This window comes from Mauremys reevesii, linkage group 14, assembly GCF_016161935.1.
Source record: "Mauremys reevesii isolate NIE-2019 linkage group 14, ASM1616193v1, whole genome shotgun sequence".
NCBI lineage: Eukaryota > Metazoa > Chordata > Testudines > Geoemydidae > Mauremys > Mauremys reevesii.
This window is the reverse complement of record NC_052636.1, coordinates 41831005-41857720: the sequence shown is the minus strand read 5'-3', so window position 1 is coordinate 41857720 and position 26716 is coordinate 41831005. Positions and strand designations below refer to the sequence as shown.

Below are 26716 nucleotides of genomic sequence, written 5' to 3'. Positions count from 1 at the left end.
GCTGGGAGTTACAGTGCTGGTTGTGCAGCTGTGTAGGAACAGCGCTGGTGTGTGGCCACACTCACAGCTACCAGCGCTGCAGTGTGGCCACATTTGCAGCACTGTTGGGAGTGATGGATTATGGGCAGCTATCCCAGCATTCAAGTGCCAGCAACCTGCTTTTCAAAAGAGGGGGGTGGGGTGTAGTGTGACAGGGAGCGGGGGAGGGAGAGAGAGAGAGACAGTGTGTGGATTTTTTGAGCCGACACTGTGTATTAGCTCCCTGCCCTGAAAATCAGAAAATTTTCCAAACCCCTTACTCTGCAAACAGCCTGCAGACCAGATAAGAAGCACGGACTCCCCCGTTTCTCTCATCAAACACTCAACCCCTGTGAATGAGGTAGGCAGGGGGTTCTCTCATTTGATTGTTCACAGTCACTTACAGATTGATCACAGCAAACAGGAGCTGTGTTTGTTTAGATAAGCAGCTCCTGAGTTCACAACAAAACAAAGAGAGGCTGCATAACAAAACAAAAGAGTAATTTACTTTAAAGCATTCTGGGATATCTCCTAATACCCTGGAGGCCAACAACAGCGCTGGTGTGTGTCCACACTTGATGAGCAGCGCTGGATCACCAGCGTTGCACTCGTTATACCCCAAGCAGACCAGGTGTTCAGCCAGCGCTGCAGCCAGGGAGTAGCTTCCTTTACTGGGGTGGAAACCAAGAACTGGGTGTGGAATCTTTCAACCTCAGCTCTTTCCAAATCCTTGGCTTTGGATAGGGTAGATTTACACTTCTCTGAAGAAGAATACTTTACAAAACCACTTAAAATCTCAGCAGTGTTAATGAGGAATGGCTTCCTGAAACATGCCCAGCTTTTCTTTAATTCAGTGGCACAGGTCCAGGGAAGGGACTGGATACAGGCCTGGATCAGAATCTTCGTTAGTTACCAGAGCTGGAGATTCTATTAAAAAATGGCTATTTTGCTGAAGATATTACATTTTCAACACTGGTTTCATTTTATACACATCTTTAGCACCTACAAAGGATAAATTTGACAAAAACTCCGCTTCTATTTCCTCAACATCTGTGTCATGAAAGGCTGCATTTCCCAAAGCATAGGATTAGCTAGGAGAGATCTTCTGTAGGGACTAGGTTACAAATGCTTTGGGAACCAAACACATGGGCATTTTGCCTAGTTCAAAACCGCTTACCATGGAATTCTCTTCTCAGATCATCGGAGACAATATTGCCTTAAACAACTGAAATACACTGTGATCAGATGCACTTCCTTCAGTTAGTTGGGGTTCTGCTGTTGTTCACCATTTCTGAGTGGAGATTTTAAATCACTGCTATTTCTTTGTTAGCCTGTCCAGTAAATTAGAGAGTTCTCTCCTGTTGATAGAACTGCACTTCAACTTTCTCCATGTCATCATGGAGGGATGGGGAAAAAGCAAAGCTGAAATCATAAATGAGGCCTTTAGCAAAGGGTCATTGTCTTAAATTCTTCAATAAATCTGAGCTACAGCCTATCAAACTGAACTAATATCCAATTGGGTGACCAAACAGCCTTCAGGAAAGATAGAAACCCGCATCACAGAGAGACAATACATGACAAAGAAAGTGTCAAGTGAAATTCCAGAGCAGGTTACATCTGATTATTCAGAATTGGGACAAGAGATTTTCCCACCACATGGTCCTCTGATCCATTCAAACCTGCTTCCCTCATCCCTGTCTCAATAGTCAGTTATGTTATTTACAAATTTTTTAGTATCCTAGCATGCTCATAATGAGGGAAAAACAGCCCTCTTGCTAGAAGTGGCTTTACAATAGATGGAACCTGGAATTTAAACTCTAAATGATCACACTGTATTTGGAATCCATTTGAATTCCCCTTCCAGGTCTTTGACACTTTCATCTCCAGTCATAGCGACTCTGATATAGGATTAAAGAAGTCAAAACATCATCTGCAAGCACAGACAACGGAGAATGCTTCATCACATGACACTTTGAGAAGTGGATGGATAGAATGTGACGAAGATAAACTACTTGGCTAAGGCAAAAGGTAACAGTTCTGCAGTGAAGGGGAAGGAGGGAATCTTTGAGTCACCCCATCTCCTTCCAGTGTCACAGAAGCTGAAACTATACTTTTTTTCTGCCCCTGCTTCTCTTCATTTACATATAATTTGAAAAATTCCCAAGATAACTGCTCTTCAGCACAACCCAGAGCAACGTGAGAACAACTGACAAGGATACAATCTGTATCACTGGTGACTAACAATAACTTTGCAATAGGAGGAATGGTATAAACGTGATGCTCCCTGGTTCCTCATAGGAAGGGCACACTCCAATTACTTGTGGGACAATAGAAAGGACAAATAGGTCCATCTCAAAAGAGGGCAAACTGCAAAAGGCAAAAATGGGCCACTCATCTGGACAAGCTGAGGGATAACGGTGCTGCAAACAGTTCAAAGAGCTTTAAAAGTTACTATGTGGGAATCAGGAAAAGTATTAAAAAAACAAAGTATTGATAGCCCTAGAGGTTTTTACAATGTTGATCTCTCTTGCAGAGTCTCTGATGGCTAACATGGGATGAGTGCCAAGAGAAGGTTTTCCCACACTCATGGCATTCATAGGGCCTCTCCCCTGTGTGGATTCTCTGATGCTGAGAAAGGGCTGAACAATTAGTGAAGCATTTTCCACACTCACAGCATTTATACGGCCTCTCCCCCGTGTGAATTCTTTGATGGCTAATAAGGTGCGAGCTGCGATTGAAGGTTTTCCAGCATTCACTGCATTCGTAGGGTCTTTCCCCTCTGTGGATTGTTTGATGACGAATAAGGTGCGAGCTGCAACTGAAGGTTTTACAACACTCAAGGCATTCGTAGGGTCTTTCCCCTGTGTGGATTCTCTGATGAACAGAAAGGGCTGATATTTGAGTGAAGCTTTTCCCACACTCACGGCATTCATAGGGTCTTTCCCCTGTGTGGATCCTCTGATGTTTAGAAAGGGCTGAGCTGTGAGTGAAGCTTTTCCCGCACTCACTGCATTCATAGGGCCTCTCATCTGTGTGGATTCTCTGATGAACATAAAGGGCTGATATTTGAGTGAAGCTTTTCCCACAGTCACGGCATTCATAGGGCCTTTCCCCCGTGTGGATTCTCTGATGAACAGAAAGGGCTGATATTTGAGTGAAGCTTTTCCCACAGTCATTGCATTCGTAGGACCTGTCCCCTGTGTGGATTCTCCGATGTCTAGAAAGGCCTGATCTGTAAGTGAAGGTTTTCCCACACTCACGGCATTCATAGGGCCTCTCCCCCGTGTGGATTCTCTGATGTTGAGAAAGGGCTGAACTCTTAGTGAAGCATTTTCCACACTCACAGCATTTATACGGCCTCTCCCCCGTGTGAATTCTTTGATGGCTAATAAGGTTTGAGCTGCGATTGAAGGTTTTCCCGCACTCACTGCATTCGTAGGGTCTTTCCCCTCTGTGGATTGTTTGATGGCTAATAAGGTGCGAACTGCGATTGAAGGTTTTCCCACACTCAGGGCATTTGTAGGGCCTCTCCCCTGTGTGGATTCTCAGATGAACAGAAAGGCTTGATCTGTGAATGAAGTTTTGCCCACACTCAGTGCATGTATTTTTTCTCTTTCGCCTAAGGATTTCCTGTTGTGTTGTGGTTTCCATGAGGACCTTCTGAGTTCCCCAACAGGAAATAAATTTACCCAATTTCTCCCCTGGCTGGTTTCCTTGCTCTGTTTCTGGTCTGTGCTGAATCTCCCAGGAGTTTCCCTGCTCAGGACTCCTGGACACATTCCTTTTCGAGCTTTGTGATAATGCTCCGTGTTTATCCACTTGCTCAACATTTTTCTGCTGAGAATTCCGCTCCTCTTTCTCACGGACCATTGCATCACCTGCTGTGACAGAGACAGACACCTCAAACAGGGATGGAACAGGAAAGACCAAACCAAAACAAGTGCTGGAGGGAGGTCAAATAAAAATCAGGAGCTGAACTCCCCCAAACTCTTCCCACAGACAATCCAGGAAGTTTCTAGAAAGTGTAGGGGACAATTTCCTGGTGCAAGTGCTGGAGGAACCAACTAGGGGAAAAGCTCTTCTTGACCTGCTGCTCACAAACAGGGAAGAAATAGTAGAGGAAGCAATAGTGGATGGGAACCTGGGAGACAGTGACCATGAGGTGGTCGAGTTCAGGATCCTGACACAAGGAAAAAGGGAAAGCAGTAGAACAGAGACCCTGGACTCCAGAAAACCAGACTTCGACTCCCTCAGGGAACTGATGGGCAAGGTCCCCTGGGAGAATAACATGACGGGAAAAGGAGTCGAGGAAAGCTGGCTGTATTTTAAAAAATCCTTATTGAGGTTGCAGGAACAAACCATCCCGATGTGTAGGAAGAAAAGTCAATATGGCAGGCGACCAGCTTGGCTTAACAGTGAAATCCTTGCTCGTCTTAAACACAAAAAAACAGCTTACAAGAAGTGGAAGATTGGACAAATAACCAGGGAGGAGTATAAAAGTATTGCTCAGGCATGCAGGAGTTAAACTAGGAAGGCCAAATCACACTTGGAGTTGCAGCTAGCCGGAGATGTTAGGAGTAACAAGAAGGGTTTCTTCAGGTATGTTAGCAACAAGAAGAAAGTCAAGGAAAGTGTGGGCCCCTTGCTGAATGAGGGAGGGAACCTAGAGACAAAGGATGTGGAGAAAGCTAGTGTATTCAATGCTTTTTTTGCCTCTGTCTTCACAGACAAGGTCAGTTCCCAGACAGCTGTACTCTGCAGCACGCTATGGGGAGGAGGTGACCAGCTCTCTGTGGAGAAAGTAGTAGTTCGGGACTATTTAGAAAAGCTGGACGAGCACAAGTCCATGGGGCCGGATGCACTGCATCCGAGGGTGCTAAAGGAGTTGGCCGATGAGATTGCAGAGCCATTGGCCATTATCTTTGAAAAATCATGGCAATCGGGGAAGGTCCCGGATGACTGGAAAAAAGCTAATGTAGTGCCCATCTTTAAAAAAGGGAAGAAGGAAGATCCAGGGAACTACAGGCCAATCAGTCTCACCTCAGTCCCTGGAAAAATCATGGAACAGGTCCTCAAGAAATCAATTCTGAACCACTTAAAGGAGGGGAAAGTGATCAGGAACAGTCAGCATGGATTCACCAAGGGCAAGTTATGCCTGACTAACCTAATTGCCTTCTATAATGAGATAACCGGCTCTGTGGATGAGGGGAAAGCAGTGGATGTGCTATTTCTGGACTTTAGCAAAGCTTTTGATACAGTCTCCCACAGTATTCTTGCCAGCAAGTTAAAGAAGTATGAGCTGGATGAATGGACAGTAAGGTAGATAGAAAACTGGCTAGAAGGTCGGGCTCAACGCGTAGTGATCAATGGTTCCATGTCTAGTTGGCAGCCGGTATCAAGTGGAGTGCCCCAAGGGTCGGTGCTGGGGCCGGTTTTGTTCAATATCTTCATTAACATACTGGAGGATGGTGTGGACTGCACCCTTAGCAAGTTTGCAGATGACACTAAACTGGGAGGAGTGGTTGATACACTGGAGGGTAGGGATAGGATACAGAGGGACCTAGACAAATTAGAGGATTGGGCCAAAAGAAACATGATGAGGTTCAACAAGGACAAGTGCAGAGTCCTGCACTTAGGACGGAAGAATCCCATGCACTGCTACAGACTAGGGACCAAATGGCTGGGCAGCAGTTCTGCAGAAAAGGACCTAGAGGTTACGGTGGACAAAAAGCTGAATATGAGTCAACTGTGTGCCCTTGTTGCCAAGAAGGCTAATGGCATTTTGGATTGTATAAGTACGGGCATTTCCAGCAGATCAAGGGATGTGATCATTCCCCTCTATTCAGCACTGGTGAGGCCTCATTTGGAGTACTGTATCCAGTTTTGGGCCCCACACTACAAGAAGGATGTGGATAAATTGGAGAGAGTCCAGCGGAGGGCAACAAAAATGATTAGGGGGCTGGAGCACATGACTTATGAGGAGAGGCTGAGGGAACTGGGATTGTTTAGCCTGCAGAAGAGAAGAATGAGGGGGGATTTGATAGCTGCTTTCAACTACCTGAAAGGGGGTTCCCAAAGAGGATGGATCTAGACTGTTCTCAGTGGTAGAAGATGACAGAACAAGGAGTAATGGTCTCAAGTTGCAGAGAGGGAGGTTTAGGTTGGACATTAGAAAAAAACTTTTTCACTAGTAGGGTGGTGAAGCACTAGAATGGGTTACCTAGGGAGGTGGTGGAATCTCCTTCCTTAGAGGTTTTCAAGGTCAGGCTTGACAAAGCCCTGGCTGGGATGATTTAGTTGGGTTTGGTCCTGCTTTGAGCAGAGGGTTGGACTAGACACCTCCTGAGGTCCCTTCCAACCCTGAGATTCTATGATTCTAAATAAGAGAGGAGGGGATCAATTCAGCCTTCACATCCCATCCAAATACGCAGGGGGAAGGGAGGAAGCTACTGCCTGGTGTCTGCTAGGATCTATAGGAAGCCATGGGTTATATTTACCCTGAGGATATGACCCCTGCTAGGGACAATAATGAACTGAGACACCTCCCCAAGGGCTTTGTAGGGCATCCCAGATGTTTCCTTCAGGCAGTTACAGATTCTGAGGTGGTTTAATGTTTCCTCACCTGTGCGGGGAGCTCTCAGGATCTCTCTTTCCTCTGAACCCTGGAGGTCTGGGACCCATGGCTCTTCCCCTTGTTCCAGCTGGGAGATCACATCAGGCTGGGTAACAGGAAACCCTGCTCAGATGAAAGAAAAAAGGAATTCAGTTGATTTCATAAGACTTTGTCATAAAAAACATTCTATTAATTTAACTTCAGTGCTTAGTGTGACCTGGTGGGCCAGAGGCAGGTCTCACTGAAAATGCCAAGATCAGAGCAGGCTGAAAAAGGGATCACCCACTTGGGTTATCGAGAAGCTGAAAAAAGAAATCACACGGCCCCTTTATTGCATCCCAGTTCTCTGACTCCTAATGAGCACTTAGGTCCAGTACAGTGAGAGGTTATTTCAAAACTCTGCTCACATAAACAAAATGATCTTCTGACCCCAAAGGTCAGCCACGTTACCAGGTCAGTATAGGTTTGGATCTTACCCAAAATACCATACTGCCAGCCAATCCTTAGCATCTAAACTAAAGGTTTAAACAAAGAAAGAAAGAAAGAAAGTTAAATGGGAAAGCAGTCAGATACATTCCAAAATGGATATATCAGGTTCTTAGCAGTATTGGTGAGTTGCGGTGTGAAAATCTGCCTGGAACACATCCACAGCTTGGATGGATCATTCAGTCCTTTGTTCCAGGGTTCAGTTTGTAGAGAAGTTGCTCCAGAGGCAGGAAAGGGATTGAAGACAAAATGGAGATAATGCAGCTGCCCTTTATATTTCTTTTGCTATGTGGCTTGTACTTCCTGTGTCCCAAACACAAGATTCACAGCATGTGGCATGGAAAAGCCTTCGAGTTCTCATTACACAGGTATACCCCGGCATGTCTTGCTGACTCAATAGGTGTATCCCCTTGGTCCTTTCCATGGGCTCATTGTACAGCTGATGACCCTCAATGGGCCATCAAACAGGCTAGGCAGTGTTGATGTCAATATGTCTGGGGGTGTCACCCAGAAACACTGCACAAGTCTGGAAATACAGATATACCCTACATATCTATAACTCACAATACAAAGGTGATACAGACATAGAAACAAAATTATCATACTTGGCAAATCATAACATTTCCCTGACACCTTACATGGCATATCTAGCATGATTCATTTTAATTTGATAAGATTATATTATTTTATTATTAATACCAAAGTGTCTCACAATTCCATACAGTGTCACACTTGGTAAACCAGTGAATTTCCAGGACTAGTTCCCCAGGTCCTTGAAGATGCCGAACACTAGGCTTATGAGGGACTGAAATACCCACATATCTGCTGGGAACACACACACAGACACTGTGTCAGTCTATACCCCTATGTTCACTCTTCTAGAAAATTATGATCAATTTTGTACACAGTATGGCTTGTGAGGTATCATTTGAAAATGCATAATCTACTGAATATTATCCTCCTGTTAAAATGTATAGTAACACTGTATGTAAAGTTATGAGATTTTACAGTATGAGATTACGGAAAAAGTTACAATTCTGGGGAACACCCACAGAGCAGTTCCTCAGAGACAGCAAGGCAAACAGCTGGTCGAACAGCCATTCTCCTGCAGGGGGAAGGTGTGAAGACGACATTTACATTCCATCACAGGGACCTCTTGAAGCTGTTGTGGAAAACAACCACACGATTGATTTTGAATCAGCTCAGCCTGAGGCTCTTTTCTTGGTTAAACGTGCGCAGGGGGCAACAGCTATTGGAATACTGTCCCCCTGAGCTAAAAACCACACAAGCCTTTTAAAGCTTAAAACCACAATCAATGGCACATACATTGCACATTAATTACCTTATTTGGAATATATTGCAAAATATGATGCAGGTCAAAAGCAAGCTGAACAAGTAGTTTTCCATATTCGGCCTTTCCTGTTATTGTTATTCCTAGTCTAGTTCGTGGTTTGACTTTTCTAACACTTCCACTGTGGTTATGTTTCACAAGCTCAGTTACTGCAAATCAGTGTGTTTGGGGACTTTCCACTATACCTACTTAGGCCCCTTATGCACACAAAGCCATTAGTTCCCCAATCTGGGGGATTTTCCATTCCACTTTGCCTTTCTATGCCCTTTACACAGAGAAGCAAGCTCAGCTAATACTTCAGGCCTTCTAACTTGACCAAAGCTCTTTCTGTAGACTTTCCCTCCCAATTCTCATATCTCCGACAGACAGCCTGGCACCATGACTCAGCTGAGAACTGAAGTTGTTTCTAGTACAAAGGACTGATTTATAAAAAGAGGTGAGGAAAATGCTTGAGACTCTCTCTCTCCCCTTTCCCTCTGCTCATGACAACTCCTGAAGAGCTGAACGTGGGAGGCAGGGGCAGGTTAGGGGGAGTCCTGGCTGAAAGGAAAACCAGCCTGTCTCAGCACATGGTGAGAGAAACATTTGCCTTGAATCCGTTTCAGCTGGTTAACTTAGATGTTAGTTTGTGTTTTATCTTTGCATTTCTTTTGTAAACAATTCTGAGCTTTATGCCTCATTATCTGTATCTTAAAATATTTTTTTGATAGTTAATAATCTTGTTTTATTCTTTATCTAACCAGTGTGATTGGATTAAAGTGTGTTGGAAACTCCATCTGGGATAACAAGGCTGGCGCATGTCATTTTCCACTGATGAAATGACAGACTTCATATGAGCTCCCATTGTTCAGTAGTGTGCTGGACAGCGAAAGATGCACATTTCTGGGGGAAGTCTGGGAGCAGAGAATTTTCTGGGGTTCTCCTGTGTTGCACTGTAACTCGTGAGTCACTGACTAGCAGCACTCAATACTGTGTAGCTGGGAGCGAGTTACATGCTGGAGACTGCGTGTGAACTGCCCAGGAGTGGCTGCTTTCACAGTAGAGCAGTGTAAAGGCACCCCAGCCTGGGGAACTGAGGGGACACAGCTGTTCAACAGTCCAGGTTGCACTGTGCTTAATGTCACAGACACTCAATTTCAAAGAGTCTCCTAAAACACACAGAAAGTAAATCCATGTCCCAGAAATCAAAGACTCCAGAGAAAGGGCAAGTCTCCCCGGCACTGCTTCTTGCTCACAGAGAGGTCCAGAGACAGAGACAATGAGAGAGTCCTGGGGAAGCTGGAAACAGCAAGCATGGGCTGGTGGGGTTCAGCGGAGAAAGGGAACAGGAAGGGCAGGGATATCACTGAATGCAGGATCTCAGCAGTACTAGATGACAGGATAGCACATATTGCAGCCCATTGGAAAACATAATCCCAACTATACATACAGAATGATGGGGTCTAAATTAGTTGTTTCCACTCAAGAGACGGATCTTGGAGTCACTGTGGATAGTTCTCTGAAAACATCCACTCAATGTGCAGCGGCAGTGAAAAAATGTTGGGAATCATTAAGAAAGGGATAGATAAAAAGACAGAAAATATTATATTGCCTGTATATAAATCCATGGTACGCCCACATCTCGAACATTGTGTGCAGATGCATAGACAGCTGCAGCGGCACAGCAGCCAGCAAACAGAGCTGTAAACAGGGGAGTTTCAGAGGGAGTTTACTTGGGAGACTAAGAGACCTAGGCAGAGGAACTGACAGGCTAGTGAAGGGAGTGGGTGGTGGTCTGCCAGTGTTCTGGTGCCTTTTGGGGATTTGTTTTGTTTTGTGTTTCTTGGACTAACAGGTTTTAGGTGGGAAGGCTATGACCGATACAGAGGCAGCAGGGAAAGACACAATGAGGATGACTGGATGTGGAAGCTGCGGCATGTACACGATCCTGGAGGGGGTACCTGAAAAGAGTTTTGTCTGCATGAAGTGCCACCTGATAGAGCTGATAAAGGTAATAGGTAATAAAGGTAATAATTGGAGATATACCAATCTCCTAGAACTGGAAAGGACCTTGAAAGGTCATCAAGTCCAGCCCCCTGCCTTCACTAGCAGGACCAATTTTTGCCCCAGATTCCTAAGTGGCCTCCTCAAGGATTGAACTCACAACCCTGGGTTTAGCAGGCTAATGCAGGTGGAAACTCTGGTCAAGTTTACAAGGGGGTTCGAGCAGATGATGGAGCAAAGACATGAGGAGGCTGAAGAGATAAGCTCAGACTTGCAGATGGCAGCAGGACCAAAGAACTCTGAGGGGAGACTGCTGGGTGAGGAAAGTGGACGGTGGAAGCATGTGACTAAGAGAACCAGGCAGAGGAAAAGACAGGCCAGTGAAGGAGAAATAGAGCTCAGGGACAGGTTTGCAGAGTTGGAAAATGAAGAAGGGACACAGCAGGTGGTCACTGAAGGTGAGAGGGCAAGGAAAAAGAGAAGAGCTGCTAGTCCTACAGGAAGAGGGGAAGAGTCAATGGAGACAACACCAAATATGAGCCCCAGGAGGATACGGGAAGGGTTGCGGAGGATTGCAAGGGTGAATAGGAATCGAGAGGACTTGCAGCCAGTGGGAGCAGGGGATAGACCGGAGAATCACACTGTCATCAGGAAAAGGCAGGTCTACGTGATTGGGGACTCCCGACTGAGAAGAATAGACAGGCCTGTAACTAGAGCTGATCCAGAGAACAGAAGGGTGTGCTGTCTGCCAGGTGCTAAGATATGGGATGTGGACCTGAGGCTGAAAAGGATCCTAAGGGGAGCGGGAAAGAATCTGTTGATTGTCCTTCATGTGGGAACAAATGGTACGGCTACATTCTCGCTGGAACGTATCAAGGGAGACTATGCCAGCTGGGGAAGACGCTTAAGGAAATCGAGGCTCAAGTGATCTTCAGTGGGATTCTGCCGGTTCCCAGAGAAGGACAACAAAGGTGTGAGAAGATTATGGCGACCAACAGATGGCTCAGGCAGTGGTACTATAAGGAGGGCTTTGGGACGTACAGCCACTGGGAAGCATTCATGGATAGAAGACTGTTCTCTCGGGATGGACTCCACCTGAGTAAGGAGGGAAATAGACTTCTAGGATGGAGGCTGGCACAACTGATTAAGAGAGCTTTAAACTAGGAATTTGGGGGAGATGTCCAGGTAATCTCCACACCAGAATTTAACATTGAGAGGGAAGAAAACAAAGTAAGAGAGGATACAGCCGTGGGCAGAAGAATGGACATAAGGAGGAAGGGTAGTGTAGATACCAGTCTAATAGGTGATGCTGGTGGTAGAATGTCTGTGCCTAACCCCCGGGGAAAGAATGTCAGTGAAGCCAAACAGCAGGAATTAAGATGTCTGTACACTAATGCGAGGAGCCTAGGTAACAAAATGGAGGGACTAGAGCTACTGGTGCAGGAAGTGAAACCGGATATTATAGGGATAACAGAAATATGGTGGAATAGTAGATCATGACTGGAGTACAGGTATTGAAGGGTATGTGCTGTTTAGGAAAGATAGAAATAAAGGCAAAGGTGATGGAGTAGCATTGTATATCAATGATGAAGTTAATTGTAAAGAAATAAGAAGTGATGGAATGGATAAGATAGAGTCTATCTGGGCAAAAAACACACTGGGAAAGAAAGCTACTAGAGCCTCCTGAGATAGTGCTTGGGGTGTGCTACAGACCGCCGGATCTGATTTGGAGATGGACAGAGACCTCTTTAATGTTTTTAATGAAGTAAACACTAATGGGAATTGTGTGATCATGGCAGACTAACTTCCCAGATATAGACTGGAGGACAAGTGCTAGTAGTAGTAATAGGGCTCAGATTTTTCTGGATGTGATAGCTGATGGATTTCTTCACCACACAGTTGAAGAACCAACAAGAGGGGATGCCATTTTAGATTTGGTTTTGGTGAGTAGTGAGGACCTCATAGAAGAAATGGTTGTAGGGGACAACCTTGGTTCGAGTGATCATGAGCTAATTCAGTTCAAACTAGATGGAAGGATAAACAAAAATAGATCTGAGACTAGGGTGTTTGATTTCAAAAGGACTAACTTTAAAGAATTAAGGAAATTAGTTAGGGAAGTGGATTGGATTGAAGAACTTGTGGATCTAAAGGTGGAGGAGGCCTGGAATTACTTTAAGTCAAAGCTGCAGAAACTTATCAGAAGCCTGCATCCCAAGAAAGGGGGAAAAAATCACAGACAGGAGTTGTAGACCAGGGTGGATGAGCAAGCATCTCAGAGAGGTGATTAAGAAAAAGCAGAAAGCCTACAAGGAGTAGAAGATGGGCAGGATTAGCAAGGAAAGCTACCTTATTGAGGTCAGAACATGTAGGGATAAAGTGAGAAAGGACAAAAGCCATGTAGAGTTGAACCTTGCAAAAGGAATTAAAACCAATAGTAAAAGGTTCTATAGCCATATAAATAAGAAGAAAACAAAGAAAGAAGAAGTGGGACCGCTAAACATTGAGGATGGAATGGAGGTTAAGAATAATCTAGGCATGGCCCAATATCTAAATAAATACTTTGCCTCAGTCTTTAATAAGGCTAATGAGGAGCTTAGGGATAATGGAAGGATGACAAATGGGAATGAGGATATGGAGGTAGATATTACCACATCTGAGGTAGAAGCCAAACTCGAACAGCTTAATGGGACAATCAGAGGGCCCAGATAATCTTCATCCAAGAATATTAAAGAAACTGGCACATGAAATTGCAAGCCCATTAGCAAGAATTTTTAATGAATCAGTAAACTCAGGGGTTGTACCGTACGACTGGAGAATTGCTAACGTAGTTCCTATTTTTAAGAAAGGGAAAAAAAGTGATCTGAGTAACTATAGGCCTGTTAGTTTGACATCTGTAGTATGTAAGGTCTTGGGAAAAAAAAATTGAAGGAGAAAGTAATTAAGGACATTGAGGTCAATGGTAATTGGGACAAAATACAACATGGTTTCACAAAAGGTAGATTGTGCCAAACCAACCTGATCTCCTTCTTTGAGAAGGTAACGGATTATTTAGACAAAGGAAATGCAGTGGATCTAATTTACCTGGATTTCAGTACGGCATTTGACACAGTTCCACATGGGGAATTATTAGTTAAATTGGAAAAGATGGGGATCAATATGAAAATTGAAAGCCGGATAAGGAACTGGTAAAAGGGGAGACTACAACGGGTCGTACTGAAGGGTGAACTGTCAGGCTGGAAGGAGGTTACTAGTGGAGTTCCTCAGGGATCAGTTTTGGGACCAATCTTATTTAACCTTTTTATTAATGACCTTGGCACAAAAAGCGGGAATGTGCTAATAAAGTTTGCGGATGACACAAAGCTGGGAGGTATTGCTAACACAGAGAAGGACCGGAATCTCATACAGGAAGATCTGGATGACCTTGTAAACTGGAGTAATAGTAATAGTGAAAAGTGCAAGGTCATGCATTTAGGGATTAATAATAAGAATTTTAGTTATAAATTGGAGACACATCAGTTGGAAGTAACAGAGGAGGAGAAGGACCTCGGAGTATTGGTTGATCACAGGATGATCATGATGTGATATGGCTGTTAAAAAAGCTAATGCAGTTTTAGGATGCATCAGGCGAGGTATTTCCAGCAAAGATAAGGAGGTGTTAGTACCGTTATATAAGGCACTGGTGAGACCTCATCTGGAATAACGTGTGACGTTCTGGTCTCCCATGTTTAAGAAGGATGAATTCAAACTGGAACAGGTTCAGAGACGGGCTACTAGGATGATTCGAGGAATGGACAACCTGTCATATGAAAGGAGACTCAAAGAGCTTGGCTTGTTTAGCCTAATCAAAAGAAGGTTGAGGGGGGGATATGATTGCTCTTTATAAATATATCAGAGGGATTAATATTAGGGAGGGAGAAGAATTATTTAAGCTTAGCACCAATGTGGACACAAGAACAAATGGATATAAACTGGACACTAGGAAGTGTAGACTTGAAATCAGACGAAGGTTTCTAACCATTAGAGGAGTGAAGTTCTGGAACAGCCTTCCAAGGGGAGTAGTGGGGGCAAAAGACATATCTGGCTTTAAGACTAAGCTTGATAAGTTTATGGAAGGGATGGTATGATGGGATAGCCTCATTTTGGCAATTGATCTTTGATTATCAGCAGGTAAGTATGCCCAATGGTCTGTGATGGGATGTTAGATGGGATGGAATCTGAGTTACTACAGAGAATTCTTTCCTGGGTGCTGGCTGGTGAGTCTTGCCCACATGCTCAGGGCTTAACTGATTGCCATATTTGGGGTCGGGAGGGAATTTTCCTCCAGGGCAGATTGGCAGAGGCCCTGGAGGTTTTTTGCCTTCCTCTGCAGCGTGGGGCACAGGTCACTTGGAGGATTCTCTGCAGCTTGAGGTCTTCAAACCACAATTTGAAGACTTCAATAACACAGACATAGGTTAGGGGTTTGTTATAGAAGTGGATAGGTAAGATTCTGTGGCCTGGATTGTGCAGGAGATCAGACTAGATGATCATAATGGTCCCTTCTGACCTTAAAGTCTATGAGTCTATGATGTGGTCACCCCATCTCAAAGAAGTTTACTGGAGCAAATAGGAGATATTTGACACTGTGATACTGCTCCTGTGCGCTGTTCCCAAAGTGTTCTGCAGCACGGGAGGGTCTGTGACAATGTGTGTGTGTCTCACTGGCATATTGGGGTGATGCAGAAACACGGCAGAGTAGAGGTGGCATTGTGGGGCTGGCGTGAACTTTATCTCTTCATTTCCCCTTCCAAGAACTGAAGGGACAGGAACCCTTACCCAGCGAGGTCACATTCTCATAGTTCTCCTGCATGACGTCTCTGTAGAGGGCTCGCTGAGTAGGGTCCAGCAGAGCCCACTCGTTCCTGGTGAAATACACAGCCACCTCCTCGAAGGTCACCGGCCCCTGAAAGAGCAGGAGTCCAACATTCAGTACCTGTTGCCCCACTCACACTATTCGTGGAGGAGAGGAGCCAAACAAATGGAAGCTCTGGGTGGATCACAGTCAACAGAGTCCCACCCCCATCCCATTCAGAGCATGCTGGAAACACCAGGGTGAGGGGACGAAGAGGGAGCCCCTCCTCTCTCCCAGCAGAGCCATCACCCACCTACTAGCCACAGACTGATACAGGAGATGGAGCCCCTAGCAGGGACCAGGGAGCTCTCCCTGGTCGGAAACCCAACACCCTCCTCCTTGTGAGGAGCTGGATGTGAAGGGCGGGGCAGCTCCCCTAAACCTCACTGCTGGGTGCCCCTTTGATATCTCACAGCAGCCACTGGTCAGTCAGGTCGGGCTCCAGCACTGGGAGTCTGGTCAGCTTTCCTAGCCCCATGTAGGAGGGTTATTTTCTGTTTCACAAATTAGGGTATTTCCACCTCCTAATCTCATGGGTCTGTTCCTAGAATCTAGGGCACTTAATAAACAACTCCCAGCAGGTTTGCCACACTCTGTCCTCCTCCCTTTCCCACCCAGTGCATTTCCTGCCCCGCTCCAACCTCCAAACCAGACTGCACAACCCTTTCCATCTCCAGTGTATTTGCTGTCCCTCTTCTCCAGCAGGAACCCACCAGCAACCCCCCGATAATCTCTACCTGAGTTGGCTCCACTGCAGCCATTTCTCTTCCCTGTCTCACGCCAGGCTGGGATGAGCTGGAGCAAAACATGGACGCCATTCTGCAGCCTGTCTGGGGGAGAAGGGCAGTTGTGGGGGTTTCAGAACCGGTTTTAGTTAATTACACATCATGACAGACATCCTAGATTCCTGGGAAAATGCCTGATCTCTTTATTACAATGTAGACCTGGCCCCTCCTGCCAGGTTAAGCCCACAGAGAGATTTTTAACCTCCCTTCTCCCACCCCTCACCCCCAGTAACAAAGTCTCTGAACACAAGGCTAGAAAAGAGCAGAACCAAAGGAGTCACTGTGGGGGATTCCCTCAGACACTGACCCCACGGCAGCTACACCCCAGCAGGGGGAATATGGAGTCAGGAACTGGCTTTTCCCCTCTCTGATCCTTGTTTTGTTCACTGGAAAGTGGTTCTGCCCAGGGATGCAGCAATACATGTGTCTGGGTGGATTAGAGAGATGGAAATCTCTCCCCCCTCATTTATCCCACTGCCCCTTTCAGACTCTCCTTCCCCTGTCCTCTCTCCCTGCCCCTCTGGCTGGGACAGTCCCATTCCTGGGGGCTTTGCTCTCCCAGGGCTGGATTTTCTCCTGGCAATTGCTACTGGAAGGAGAAATGAGGAGGGGCTGTTTGTGCAGAGTCACTTTCTTGCCAGTCCCCAGCACTTTCCCTGACGTCTTTCAGTTACCTGGAGACTCTGGCTCAGAATTTAGTATTAACAGGGCCCAGGGCTGCCCTAGGGGGCTAGGACCAGCTGGAGAAAGTCATCCCCTGGGCCAGGCAGAGAAGCAGCTTTAATTAAGGTCACTTCCCAGCACAGAACCCTGCTGGGGGAGCAGCAGCTGCTAAGCCTGGTCTCCCCGATCACAATGGAGGCTGCAGCGTCTGACCCAGGAAGCTGAACCCCAGTATCCTGAGCAGAGAGGGACAGAGCGTTTGAGCAGCTTCCCTCCTTTAGCTCTCTGGGGAGAGCAGCTAATGAGAGCCCCTCCTCCCAGGGAGAATTGCTGGTCTCATTTGCCCCACTGTCCATCCGGAGTCACTCCTTGTCCGTCCATGCAGTGACTCTGGATTAACAATGGTCTCAAACCAGAGTTCAGAAAGAATGGGGGTATCTGGTCAGGGACCCCAGATACCCCCACCGGTCACAGTAAGAGCTGGACACTGGCGAAGGGAAGAGAAAATGGGGCACAATCGGGGGGGGGGGACAGGGAACTTCTCAGGGGTTGGGGGAGGGGGTCACCCTGGGCGCTGCTCGTGGCTCTCTAGGGAGAAAGGGGGCAGGACGGGGGAGGAGAGGGGTCCCCACGGGGGGGGCAGCGGTAAATCCGAGGGGATCTCAGCCCCCCCCCTTTCTCTCCCCGCTCCTCGGGGGTCACCTGCTCCCCGGCCATGTCCGGGCTGCACAGACATTTCCCGCCCGCCCCTGCCCCGCGATCTGCGCATGCCCAGAGCTCCAACGGCACCAACCCTTCTCCGGCCCGGGAGAGGCTCCAACGGCCCCGCGCGAGCCAGGCAGAGCCGTAGCGCCCAACGCTCCTTCGCAGCCCGGTTCCGGCGCCTCTGCCGACGTCACTGCCGCTCCGGGGAGAGTCAGGAACTCCATTTCCCAGCCTGCACCGCAGGCGCTTCCGCCCTCCGCCGCTCAGGTAAAGGAGGCCCCATCTCATCCCCGCCCCTCGCAGAAACCCCGCCCCCGTCACCGCCCCAGGAGCAGCGGCCCCGCCCGGAGCCCCCAGCCCCGCCCCCTCCCATGTGCCGGTCCCTGCCCGCGGCCGGGGCGCGTCCCCCTCGCGCCAGAGCCCGAGACCCCGGGAGCAGCTCGCGGGGCCCGAGACGCAGCGGCCTGTGGGGAGGCGGGGCCGGGCTCTGCCCGCAGCGAGGCCGGGAAGGAGCGGAGGGAAAGTGCCCCCGGAGACTGTCCGGCCCCAGGTTCCACCGGCCTGGTCCTGCTGCTGCGCCAGCGCCCCCCCCCGCTGCTGCTCCCCCTGCCCAGCGCCCCCCCAGCTGCCAATCACCCCCCCCCCCGCTGCTGCCCCCCCGCCCAGCGCCCCCCCACAGCTGCTGCCCCCCCGCCCTGCTGCTGCTGCTGCTGCCCCAGCGCCCCCGCTGCTGCCCCCTGCCCAGCGCCCCCAGCTGCCAGTCACCCCCGCCCTGCTGCTGCCCCAGCGCCCCCGCTGCCAGTCTCCCGCCCGCCCTGCAGCTGCCCCCTGCCCAGCGCCCCGCTGCTGCCCCCGCCCAGCGCCCCCGCTGCTGCCCCTGCCCAGCGCCCCCGATGCCAGTCTCCCGCCCCTGCTGCTGTCCCCGCCCAGCGCCCCCAGCTGCCAGTCACCCGCCCCCTGCTGCTGCCCCCGCCCAGCGCCCCCAGCTGCCAGTCACCCGCCCTGCTGCTGCCCCGCCCAGCGCCCCCAGCTGCCAGTCACCCCGCCCTGCTGCTGCCCCTGCCCAGTGCCCCCAGCTGCCAGTCTCCCCAACCTGCTGCTGCTGCCCCATTGCCCAGCGCCCCAGCTGCCAGTCACCCCGCCCTGCTGCTGCCCCGCCCAGTGCCCCCAGCTGCCAGTCACCCGCCCCTGCTGCTGCCCCCAGCGCCCCCAGCTGCCAGTCACCCGCCCTGCTGCTGCTGCTGCCCCTGCCCAGCGCCCCCAGCTGCCAGTCACCCCTGCCCTGCTGCCCCCAGCACCCCCAGCTGCCAATCACCCCCGCCCTGCTGCTGCCCCCTGCCCAGCGCCACCCCAGCTGCCAGTCACCCGCCCGCCCTGCTGCCCCCTGCCCAGCGCCCCCAGCTGCCAGTCACCCGCCCCACTGCTGCTGCCCCCGCCCAGCGCCCCCAGCTGCCAGTCACCCGCCCGCCCTGCTGCTGCCCTCCTGCCCAGCGCCCCAGCTGCCAGCCACCCGCCCACCCTGCTGCTGCCCCCTGCCCAGCGCCCCCAGCTGCCAGTCACCCGCCCCTGCTGCTGCCCCTGCCCAGCGCCCCCAGCTGCCAGTCACCCACCCCTGCTGCTGCTGCCCCGCCCAGCGCCCCTGCTGCCAGTCACCTGCCCCTGCTGCTGCTGCCCCTGCCCAGCGCCCCCAGCTGCCAGTCACCCGCCCCTGCTGCTGCTGCCCCACCCAGCGCCCCCTGCTGCCAGTCACCCGCCCCTGCTGCTGCTGCCCCCTGCCCAGCACCCCGCTGCCAGTCACCCGCCCCTGCTGCTGCTGTCCCCCCGGCCCAGCGCCCCCCCAGCTGCCAGTCACCCGCCCGCCCAGCTGCTGCCTCCGTCCCCCAGCCCGGGAGTTTTACTGCTCCAAAAACCCCGCCCGTACCCACTTAAAGCACCAACCCAAAGGGCTCCCTGCTACCCATGTGAAGGGTGGGGGTGTGGGGAGAATTATTACTGTCTGTTTATGGAACTTCCATATACAATCCCGTCACACTGTCCAACTACCGTCACTTACTTGGTATAAAATCTCTTCAGAACCGGGTGCTTTTCTCTCATTATCAAATATTTCTTTTTAGACCTATTTCTTCCCCAGTTCTCAAGGATAGATTTAAAATATCCTGGATGAGGTGCTGTAGTAGCCGTGGTGAGCCCAGGATATTCGAGGCTGCCCCCGTGATTTATATACAAACGTTCCGGGTTATTTTCCATCCCATTCCTTGTGGATCTGAAGCCGGAGAAAAGCTGCAGCCCCACGCCTGCCAGGGACAGAGAGCACCGGTGCCCGCAGCCTGCAGCCCCGGAGAAGCCGGAGAGAAGCTGCAGCCCCGCGCCTGCCAGGGACAGACAGCACCGGTGCCCGCAGCCCCGGAGAAGCCGGAGAGAAGCTGCAGCCCCGCGCCTGCCAGGGACAGAGAGCACCGGCACCCGCAGGCCGCAGCCCGAGAAGCTGCAGCCCCGTGCCTGCCAGGGACAGAGAGCACCGGCGCCTGCAGCCTGCAGCCCCGGAGAAGCTGGAGAGAAGCTGCAGCCCCGCGCCTGCCAGGGACAGAGAGCACCGACGCCTGCAGGCTGCAGCCCCGGAGAAGCTGGAGAAAAGCTGCAGCCCCGCACCTGCCAGGGACAGAGAGCACCGGCGCCCGCAGCCTGCAGCCCTGGAGAAGCTGGAGAAAAGCTGCAGCCCCGCGCCTGCCAGGGACAGAGAGCACCGGCGCCTGCAGCCTGAGTTCTCTGTCCCCGTCAGGCACAGGGCCACAGCTTCTCTCCCCTGCTGGGCAGTAGGTGGGTGCACATAAATGCCCCGGCGGGCACTATGGCGCTCGTGGGCACCCTGTTGGGAGCCACTGGTCTACAGCCACGTGCAGATCCCTTTCTTTAGTTGTGTAGCCGATATGTTCTGCTGACACTGCCAGGTGTAATGCATGTTCAGTAGGGGGTTCTCCCCTACTAATGCTGCAGTGTCCTTCTCTTCTAGGTTAGTATATTAATGATCTCATTTTGGTGTCACGTGTGTCAGTTCGTTGCCATGGCACTCGTGTGCTCAGACATCTGAGGATGCTCTGCAGAAAAGCTCCTTGAGTGGGGTGATCCACAGGGAGTAGCTCAAACCTCCAAAGTGCCTGGCCGGGGCAGGACATTGGCACAGCAAGGGAGGGGTGTGGCAGTGACATCACAAAGGCCTTTCCAGGACCTCAGACTATTGGTCCAAGGTGGTGGGGAGATGGTGACCTCACAGAGAGATGCTGACATCAGCCAGGCAGGACAGGGGCGAGGGGCCAGGGACACCTCAGAGACCCCTGTGGCTTTGCTTCAGCAAGTCTCCTTCTCCAGGTCTCTCTCTGAGGATTGAGAGAGTATTCAGGTTCATGGACGTGAGCGCCAGGAGGAACCTCTTTCGAGTTTTCTCCTTCCCTTTTAGTGATTTTACTAGAAAACAGCCGTCCCTCTTTAGAAGGTAAGAGCCTCCTGGAGGTTGGAAACCTGTTCAGTCTGATCCATCTGGTGAGAGTTGAATTCTAGGCATGGAAAACACGAGCTTAAGGAGGCAGAATTTTATTCCACACCTGGGATTTTGTCCCTTAGAATCACCGGGGACATTAGGGTTTGTCCTTTTTGTTTCACCTTTTCCTCCATCCCTCCCTCCCTCCTTTCGCTTCTTCTCTTGCTTCTTTTGTCCTTTCTCCTGTTCCCCTCCCAACACCAGGAGGTAGGATGGGGTGGGTGTTTTGCGGGGGAGGGCTCTGCAGCTCCCACTGTGGGAGGTCCACCCAAAAATGTGGGGCTGAAATAGTGCTCAGGCAGTCAGGACCAGATTAACCTTCTGTGGGTCCTGGTACCAAACATATATGTAGGCCCCTATGTAGTCACTGTGGGCTCCGAGTGTGGGCCTGGTGGGGCAGTGCCATTGGTGCCATAGGATACCCGCTACTGGACCTCAGAGACATTTTTCATTTTGATCACACACCTCTCCATGACTGTACGCATTGCCATACACAGCTCCCTCAGCCCCCGGGTTTTCTTATTGAGCTGTACAGCCATGTGGGTTTACCAGTGTCCACAGTGAGCAGAACTTTCATAGTGATCAAGGAAACTCCCCACAGATTTATCTCCTTCCTCATTCAGACCTTCTCTAGCCATGTCTCCAGTACCCACCCCCCCATGTCACCAGTCACGGCACTGCTTGAACCTTGCAACGGCAGCACTAGGGACTCTAAATCCTCAGCCCTGGCCCTAGGCAGCTGCAGACTCTGCAGTTAGGCACTTCCCTCCTCTAGGCCATGGCTTTAAATACCTGCGATTCCCATCACCTGCAGCAGAGGCCACCAATTCCCCCGCCCCCCACCGCCCGCACCTCGTCGTGCAGAAAGGGAAGCCTGGATGATTTTGGAGGCTGGGGTGCCAGGAACTTCCCGTCCCGGAGCAGCAGCTCTGCAACAAGCTCACATGCCCCCCCTCCGCTGTGAGACCAGGACCCTGTGAAGACAGTGGGGTTACCCTGTGTATAACCAGTTCTGGCCAAAGCCTGTTGAAGTGAGTGGGAGGCTTTTCATTGTCTTTAATGGGCTGTGTATAGACGCAAAGGCCCCATTCTAGACTCCAGGAGCAAAGTGCCTGCTGTGTAGCACTGGTTTACTAGTGTAACAGGAAGGTTACACTAGTGAATAAGCAACACCTCCTACAGCACCTAACTTTTTCTGAGACGCTTCCCACCCAATTACTAAATGTGAACCTGCTTCCCTTACAAGGGCTGAACATATCAGGTGAGATGGTCACAAAAGAGATGGTGAGATGGTGATTCTGAATTCAGCAGGGATTTTGGATGCGCACAGAACACAGACAGGACTGGTTCCCGCATGGTTACTGCAGTAAAGTGGAATAATTTTCAGCTTGTGTGATTGGAAGATGTCTGGATCCATCTTATAAGACTGTCCTACATAAATGAGGAAAACTTGAGGTGCCTTTATTATTCTTTTGTTCCACTCTTTGTTTCTATGGGGGATTTGACAGTGCAATATCACTGTCTTCCTTTTAAACAAGCAAAACTTAAAAAATATGGTAATGGCTGTTGAAAATAGCAATTTCAGCCCTAGTGAGCACTGGGAAGACCCCAGCATTTGTTGCTCAATTTTATCCTACTTTTTCTACAGCAAATGATAGTGGATCAGCATATTTGATTTGGGAGAAATGAAGTAACAGCTGCCCAAATTGAGCTTGAGCACTCCTGAATTTTGAGGGTGTTCAAATCTGGAAGGCAGGCGCTAGATTCCCTTTCTGAACATTAGCTAAATCTGGAAAGGAAAAAGTCAATTTCTATTTTCATGGCTCAGAAGTGGAAATCCTCCTGTGCTGTTTCTGAAGCTGCCCAGGTCCTCTAGTAAAGCCTCCCCTCCCTTACTTACCATTTTAACTTCTGGTGGGATCCACATACCTCCCTTGCCAGGCTTCAGATAGAAGGGGACACTGTCCATTTAGTCCACCCAGTTCCTTCCTTGGGGGCTGCCAGGCGAGGTCACACCAGCATCCCTAAGCCAGTCTGGGGAAGTCTTCTGAGGGTGCTACCTGGGCCAAAGCCTTCTACTCCTTGGGCACACTTGTTCCCCATTCACACTGCCACCCCCTTCTAGCAGCCAGCTCCCCAGCCACAGCAAGCTGCAGCGCATGGAGTCTCGCAGCTTCCCTCCTCCCTTTCCTGTTGATAGCAGCCAAAGGAATGCTGGGAAATGTAGTTCCTTCCCTGCTCCAAGGCAGGGAGCTGGCCAAGGAACTACAGCTCCCAGGGCCCCGTGGGGTCTCAGCTCCCATGCTGGATCCGGGCTGCTCTAAGGCTCCGTTTCTGCAGAGGGGAGGAAGCGAGTGTTACAGGCCTGGAAAATCCTTGGCGTTCTCATTACACAGGCATTTCCCGGCGTGTCTTGCTGACTCAATCGGTGTATCCCCTTGATCCTTTCCATGGATTCATTGTACAGCTGATGACCCTGGACGGGCCATCAAACAGGCTAGGCAGTGCTGATGCCAATAGATCTGAGGTGTCACCCAGAAACACAGTCCACAGTCTGGAATACAGATATACCCTACGTATCTATATCTCACAATACACAGGTGATACAAACAAAAAAAATGATCATACTTGGAAAATTATAACATTTTCCCTGACACCTAACATGGCATATCTAGCACAATTCATTATTAATACCAATATGATAAAATTGCAAAGTAATAATAATAGGAAGCGTTTCACAATTCCATGCAGTGTCACACTTAGTAAACCAGGTCCTTGAAGATGCAGAACACTTTGCTTAGGAGGGATTGAAAATCCACATATCTGCTGGGAACACACACACAGGCCCTGTGTCAATCTGTAATCCTATGTTCACTCTTCTGGAAAAGTATGATCAATTTTGTACACAGTATGGTTTGTGAAGTATCACTTGAAATCACATAATCTACTGAATATTATCCTCCTGTTAAAATGTGTAGCAACACTGTATGTAAAGTTATGAGATTTTACTGTAGGATATTACAAAAAGTTACAATTCTGGGGAACACCCACAGACCAGTTCCTTAGAGACAGCAAGGCAAACAGCAATTCGCTGGCAGGGGGAAGGTGTGAAGAAGACATTTACATTCTATCAGAGGGAGACCTGAAACTCATATCTCCAACAGACAGCCTGTCACCATGACTCAGCTGAGAACTGAAGTTGTTTCTAATAGAAAGGACTGAATTATAAAAAGAGGTGAGGAAAATGCTTGGGACTCTCTCTCTCTCTCTCTCCCCTTTCCCTCTGCCCATGACAAATCCTGAAGAACTGAACTTGGGAGGCAGGGGCAGGTTACGGGGGAGTCCTGGCTGAAAGGAAAGCCAGCCTGTCTCAGCACATGGAGAGAGAAGCATTTGCTTTGAATCCATTTTAGCTTGTTAACTTAGACGTTAATTTGTGTTTTATCTTTGCATTTCTTTTGTAAACAATTCTGACTTTTATGCCTCATTACCCTTAGCCACTGAAAAAAATTTTTTCCGGCAGTTAACAATTTTGTTTTATTGTTTTACCTAACCAGTACGTTTGGATTCAAGTGTGTTGGAAACTCCATTTGGAATGACAAGGTTGGCACATGTCATTTTCCACTGATGAAATGACAGATTTCATATGAGCTCCCATTGTTCAGTAGTGTGCTGGACAGTGCAAGATGCACATTTCTGGGAGAAGTCTGGGAGCAGAGAATTTTCTGGGGTTCTCCTGTGGGGTACTGTAATTTGTGAGTCACTGACTAGCAGCACTCAGTACTGTGTAGCTGGGAGCGAGTTACATGCTGGAGACTGCGTGTTACCTGCCCAGGAGTGGCTGTTCTCACAGTAAAGCAGTGTAAAAGGCACCCCAGCTTGGGAACTGAGTCTCACAGCTGTTCAACAGTCCAGATTGCACTATGGTTAATGTCACAGACACTCAATTTCAAAGAGTCTCCTAGAACACATAGAAAGTAAATCCATGTCCCAGAAATCGAAGTCTCTAGAGAGAGGGCAAGTCTCCCTGGCACTGCTTCTTGCTGACAGACAGGTCCAGAGACAATGAGAGAGTCCTGGGGAAGCTGGGAACAGTAACTATGGGCTGGTGGGGTTCAGGGGAGAAAGGGAACAGGAAGGGCAGGGATATCACTGATTGCAGGATCTCAGCAGTACTAGATGTCAGGATAACACATAGTGCAGCTCATTGGAAAACAATCTCAACTATACATAAAATTATGGGGTCTAAATTATGTTTCCACTCGAGAGATTTTGGAGTCACTGTGGATAGTTCTCTGAAAACATCCACTCAACGTGCAGTGGCTGTCAAAAAGCAAACAAGAAGTTGGGAGTCATTAAGAAAGGGATAGATAATAAGACAGAAAATGTCATATTGCCTCTCTATAAATCCATAGTACACCCACATCTTGAATACTGCGTGCAGATGTGGTCTCCCCATCTCAAAGAAGATATATTGGAATTGGAAAAGGTTCAGAAAAGAACAAAAAAAATGATTAGGGGTATGGAACAACTTCTGTATGAGGTGAGATTAAAAAGACAGGGACTTTTCAGCTTGGAAAAGAGACAAAGGGGGGATAAGAGAGAGGTCTATAAAATCATCACTGGCGTGGAGAAAGTGAATAAGGAAGTGTTATTTACTGCTCATAACACAAGGACTAGGAATCACCAAATGAAAATTAACAGGAAGCAGGTTTAGAACAAACAAAAGGAAGTATTTCTTCACACAACGCACACTCAGCCTGTGGGACTCCTTGCCTGAGGAGGTTGTGAGGGCTAGGAATATAACAGGGTTTAAAAGAGAACTGGATAAATCCACGGAGGTTAACTCCATTAATAGCTATTAGCCAGGCTGGGTAAGGAATGGTGTCCTTAGCCTCTGTTTGTCAGAGGGGGGTGATGGACGGCAGGAGAGAGCTCACGAGTCCAGAAGGCTGTGGAAGATAGTGCCATAGTGTAGCACTCCTTCCCACTTCCCTCACCCTCCAGATCTAGGACAAGGAATCGGGCAGGAGTTTTCCCAATGGAACTGGAAGTTCCTGCAGTTTTCAAGAGGGGAGAAATGCAAAATCTGTGATTTCACCTCACAGTGTTTGATAAGTGGCTAGAAAGTTATCACAGTGACTGAGCCTGGCCAGGAATGTCGGGCAGTGCTTGGAGCCAGGATTCTGGCACAAGCTGATCAGAGAGAAGGAACATGGTTAGTAGCAGCCCCCAGAGCCTCCATCCAGGGGCCCCCAACACCCCCAGTACCCAGAACCCAGATCCCCCCAGCCAGGGTCCCACCAGATATTTCCTGGGACCCAACTCCCAGAATCCCTGGCCAGAGAGATCCCAGATACCCCTCAGAGCCCCACCGGCCAGAGAACCCCCACCAGATCTTCACTGCCAGGCTGGGAATCCCACCAAGAGCCCCCACCAGCGAGGGACCCCAATTAGGAACTCACTGCCTTCCTGGGATTCCCCCACTGCCCTCCTAGGACCCCCGCCTGCCCTTCAGCAGAGAGGTAAGACATGTCCATGCCCTGTCACTAGCAAATAATGGTCACCATGGAGCCACCCCAGAGGTGGCTACATCACAGAGACCATTTGTCATGGGGTTTAGGATACTTCTGGACCCACACTGCACTCAGAGTGACCTCCTCATCCCGTGCCAGCTGGAGAAAAG

General features: G+C 49.4%; 1 protein-coding gene across 1 annotated transcript in view; it reads right to left on the bottom strand.

The window, feature by feature from the left end:
• Positions 1–2598: 2598 nt before the first annotated feature.
• Positions 2599–26716, bottom strand: part of LOC120381939 (zinc finger protein 420-like) — a gene marked incomplete at both ends in the record, with an annotated part of 61953 nt that continues 37835 nt past the window's right edge. The window contains one exon of the mRNA XM_039500114.1: positions 2599–3586. Within this exon, the coding sequence (XP_039356048.1) occupies positions 2599–3586 (988 nt within the window). The remainder of the gene's footprint in view (positions 3587–26716) is intronic.